This window comes from Aplysia californica, unplaced genomic scaffold, assembly GCF_000002075.1.
Source record: "Aplysia californica isolate F4 #8 unplaced genomic scaffold, AplCal3.0 scaffold00405, whole genome shotgun sequence".
In the NCBI taxonomy this organism is placed as follows: domain Eukaryota; kingdom Metazoa; phylum Mollusca; class Gastropoda; order Aplysiida; family Aplysiidae; genus Aplysia; species Aplysia californica.
Window position 1 is genome coordinate 320,061 of NW_004797675.1, and position 5,000 is coordinate 325,060.

The 5,000-nt window shown below is 40.0% G+C and overlaps 1 protein-coding gene across 1 annotated transcript in view; it reads right to left on the reverse strand.

Annotated features, from left to right (window-relative positions):
• Positions 1–5,000, reverse strand: part of LOC101852107 (alpha-2-macroglobulin) — a gene marked incomplete in the record, with an annotated part of 48,746 nt that overhangs the window by 37,409 nt on the left and 6,337 nt on the right. Inside the window, 6 exon segments of the mRNA XM_005104129.3 lie at positions 394–478; positions 848–979; positions 1,339–1,408; positions 1,810–1,862; positions 2,435–2,602; positions 3,165–3,328. Of these exon segments, the coding sequence (XP_005104186.2) occupies positions 394–478; positions 848–979; positions 1,339–1,408; positions 1,810–1,862; positions 2,435–2,602; positions 3,165–3,328 (672 nt within the window).

The following is a 5,000-nucleotide window of genomic DNA, read 5'->3' on the forward strand; positions in this document are numbered from 1 at the left end:
GATGAAGACGAAGCTTATACCGTCACATTACCAATAAGGCAATACCCGTTAGTACAATATGGCATACAACTAACCCCATACCTTTCGTGCTGCACTTATGTAGAAAAAGTAAAACAGGTACGTTTGAAGACATTCTGTGATGGAGTGCTTGTTTTTTAGATACTTAAAAAGGCGATGCACAGGTCCAGAAAGCGTTTACTATGACCAGGACTCAGGTGCAGCATCATGCCGGAACAAAGTTTAGATGGTCTCAAACTCTAACCTGTCGGTCTATATTATTACGATTGGAATACACAAGCCCAACTTTTGTAAATGATTCTAGACCATAATCGTTCGCTAGTCTAATAATACAACTTATTCACAAGGAGAATGTAATCCGCTGCCGATACTCACTTGGCACAGACACTGCCTTCAATGATCTCCGTGTTGGCCAACAAGAATGGGGGAGGGTTCACTTCCACTTCAAATCGGGGAAGTACTGAAAAAAAATTCACAGAGTAGTAAAAGGGAACAACATTATTCTGTACTTGTGAGTCGCACTACGAGGTTGTGGTTTGATGTTTGCATTATTATTAACGATTCGTCCTGATGGATAAACTTATGTGTACTCCATTGTTCCGGTTCCGGGCTTAATTTTGTTGTTGAGTTTAGTGGGTTTCTTTTCTTGTCTTTTTCAAAATTGTTCTGATTTAGTCGTTTTATTTTGTTTTGTTAAGTTTTATTGTCGATCTAGCACATCTTTTCTTTAGGGTACCGCCCACTGGGCTTACACATAGACCAAAATAGATAAGCAACTAACAAATACAAAACCTTGACAGCATACAGTTATAAAAATTATACTGCTTACCGTATTCCTTCACTTCGAACGTGGTAGGAACAGGGACTGCGTTGTTCTCTCCTTTATCCATCATGGTGACGTCGATCTTCCAAATTCCAAGTTTGGCCTCTGATGACAGCTGGAACTCCAGACTTGCCAACCCTGTGTGGTTGGTGATAGTTGGTGATAATATAGAGTCGCATGCATGATGAAGGGCGCGGGATAAGTATTGCTTGGTCAAAAATGTGGAAATATTAAATCTATATAAATGAAACTTGTTGTATCTACAGATTATGAGTTTTCTGATTGAGCAGCAAAGTTCTTGGGGCTTGAAATTATGATCAGTATGGTGTGCATGTCAGTGCCTTCCCGTGTGCGTTTTTTGTGCCTGGTCTCTAAAAAAAGACATCATTAAAAATACCGACAAAATCTTGAGTAATCATAAGAAAGCATTATATTTAAACAAGAAAGTGGAGATTTAAACTCCCTCTGTCGTAGAGGCAACATAATGACTCATCTACCTTTCGTGTCAACATTCACAAATTGTTTTACTCGAATCTGGTTGGGGTCGGTGATGAAGATGGAGTTGATCTGTGGACCAAATTCAGGAAAAAGTATTAATAATTTTTAGGACAACATGTTTAGGTCTCATAAAGCATTGTTGATTTTAGAATAATATTCTTGAAAAAAAAAAAAAGTTCTAAAATGTCCGATTTCTTACTTCCGTATTCTTAACTCTTCCTTTGGGGTCCTCTATTTTATTCAGTATAGCTGCCATTCAGCTAGGATAGTGTGTCCCACTATATCCGAGTTGTCCTTTGTAGAAGCGGTCGAAAGACGAAAAGGCTCCTAAACAACCCAATTAGTTTATTTCTGTCAGTTAAACGTTCGCTTTTTTCGCCGTCCAAACAAAATTAGTTATTGCATCTAGTGAAGTTGGGATATTTTGCAAACCCATACAAAAATAAAGAGACTGAAGAACAATACTGTACCTTGCCGATTCTTGGAGTCAGATCTTTTAAGAGTGTCATTATACGGAATTTCACTGCGAAAAGAGAAAGAAATAACACAAAGTAAAGAGTATAGCGAAGTGCTTCAAATAATTATCATCTTACAGCCCTATAATGAAACCACTAGACAAGCATATTTGCTGCTGGTGGGTTTTTTTGTGTGTGTTTGTTTTGTTTTGTTTAATTGTCGTTCTTGTTTTTGTTTTGTTTTTGTTGGAGTGGGTTTCTTTGGTTTGGTTTGTTTTGGTTTGGGGTTGTTGTTGGGTTTTTTTTTCAACCAAAACATGAACAACATTTTTTTTACCTAAATTACTGCTCGGAGTCTGACCTTAAAACATAATCAAGAATAGAGAATGTAGCCGACTAGTTATCAATCATAAACACAGCATTTGGTCTATCAATAACACTCTGTTTTAGCGAATACGTTCAATAGAAAAATGAATATCAATGCTAAAGGGTACAATTGAGACTTTCAGTGTACGTTGTCCGTCTCCGGTCTTACCCTCTAGCTTCTTCGCTACTCTTCCACTGGGCACCTAGTCTTGCCTGAAGTCCCGTCAAGTCAAACTTTAATAATCACCAAAAAAGCAAAGACGATCACGCATACCTTTCTGGCCTGGCTTGTACATGGGTTTGTCAGTCTGCACCAGGGTGATGGGTTTGTCTTCCAGGACGCTCACCTCCACGGAGTCGTGAAGAATGTCAGTCTCGTTGGAGAGCAGCAGTTCGTACTCTCCTTGTTCTGGCACCCTGAAGCTGGTACACTTTTGGACGCCTGGACGACAAAAGAAAATGTTGCAAGAAAAGTGTTGACCTGTGAACACTTTCGAACGCCAGCAAGCGCAATATTCTTCCTTTAGTTGCGAAAAGTGTTACGCTTGGAAAACAAAAATTAGCGCTGCTGAGTACCGACAAAGAATGAAAAAAAATTTTGCTGCAGAAAATTTTAAAGTCAAAGAGATTGCTGAGGTTTCGAAAAAGAAGATCGAAATGCTTGGAGGTTTGTCCATAACACTGGGTATCTTGCTCAGTAATATAAATTGTATGTATCTGTGGAGTACTTTCCGACATTTTTCGTGACATCAGATTTATTGTGACCTTTATCTATTAGAATCATGAAAGACATGGAAAGGCATGCTTCTACTGTCACATATTTTCTTCCCTTGCATCTAACTACGTACGTGAGCTTAGAATATACTTGTGTAGGATCACATACTTCTCCGTTTATAATGTCAAACCATTTGTACTTTGATTGTATTTTGAGATAGAAATTTCAAACTGCTTCCTATTCAATCATTTTCTAATTGGTCTATTTTGTTATTCGTAGCGTCACTTACCAGGTGAATACATAACTTCCACCCTGACTTTCGTAGATCCATCGTCTGAGGAGATGAGGCTGGTATTCACCGCTCTCTGTTGGGGTTCATCTGAGTGTATTGTGAGGCAGAACTCCGAGTTTGTGCCAGTGCGGAGCAGTTGTGGCACGGTGAAGATGAACCCACTGCAAGATAAGATCATAAGTATTAGATTCCATCAGGAAAACGCCCGCAATCCAATAAGTTGTACCTCAGTTTCGGACTATGACGCGTAAAATATGAGGAAACATACATGGGAAGGAATAAAATAAAGATGTCTCCTTTTCTTTCTCTCTCTCTCTCTCTCTCTCTGTCTCTCTCTCTCTCTCTCTCTCACACACACACACACACACACACACACACACACACACACACACACACACACACACACACACACACACACACATACACATACTCTCTCTCTCTCTCTCTCTCTCTCTCTCTCTCTCTCTCTCTCTCTCTCTCTCTCTTTCTCTTTCTCTTTCTCTCCTCTCCCACACTCTCTTTCTCCGTCTCTCTCTCTGTTTCTTTCTCTCTCTCTCTCTGTGTTTGTGTGAGTGTTTGTGTGTCTGTGCGTGTATCCCTCCTCTCTTTCTCTCTCCCTCTGTCTCTCTCTGTCTCTCTCTCTCTCTCTCTCTCTCTCTCTCTCTCTCTCTCTCTCTCTCTCTATCTATCTATCTATCTATCTATATCTATCTCTCTCTCTTGATCTTGCTACCACTCATATCCCATTCTCTCTATTCCTCTTGTTCTCATTATTTCTCCCTCACTCTCTTTTTTTAGTTCTCTTTCTTTCTCCCACTGTCTCCAGCAGCCTGTTTCCCCGAAACAGTAAACAATTAGCAAGGCAGCTTTTCACCTTTAATCGTTTGAACGTTTTCTAACGTTCAAATGCTATACGATCAGGCCAACAAAATCGACATCTGCCTACACAAGTTCCGAATTTCCTTTTGAATCTTCTTTTGCAAGCAGATTCCTGTTGGAAACATTGTTTAATGTGTTATCTACGTAAGTTAACATTTGACTCAAAACTCTGTTTGTTTTACCTTTTTCTTTTAATCAGTTCAAAATATGAACGGAGGACTTGGCTTTCAGACATTGCAATGTGAAGACCAGTGTGTTGATAGCAGATTGTAAACGTCAAACAAGACATGAAACGGCATTTAGCTTTTTCATAAGGATGACCTAAACACATGTCATAGGTAAGACAAGAAAGCATTTGGCAAAAATGTAAAGGATAATCATGTGTTAGATGAGTAGTTGGCGATTTGCACATTTTGATAGGAGGTAGGTATCGCCCAGATATTTTTCAATGAAACGCTGGAAATACAGGGCGGTGGGTGGTATGCGAATTTTAGCCTTTCAAATGTGGCAAAAGTGGGCACTGGTTATTGAATGGTAGACAAGAACTGTGTTAGATCTTTTAAGCCAGCCATTCATGCTATTTGAAATCTGTAGCTTTTCAGGTCTCTCCTCTCACCAACACCTCCCAAAACCTGTTCGCTCACGCACTCATACGATTGGTAGAAGAGAGCCAAGAGGGGGAGGGAGGGTGGCAGACAGAGGGAGAGAGAAGGAGAGAGAGGCAGAGAGAGAGAGAGAGAAAGAGAGAGAGAGCGAGAGAGAGAGAGAGAGAGAGAGAGAGAGAGAGAGAGAGAGAGAGATGCCTTCAAACATAGATCTTCTCCCAGAAACACTTAGAAGAGCATGCTGACGAGTTGGGAGGTATGCATCAATAATAATCCATAGTTTAAGAGGGGCGTTAACCGAAAAAAAACGTTGTTAGAATAGTTGATGGCATGATGGAAAAAGCTCTGG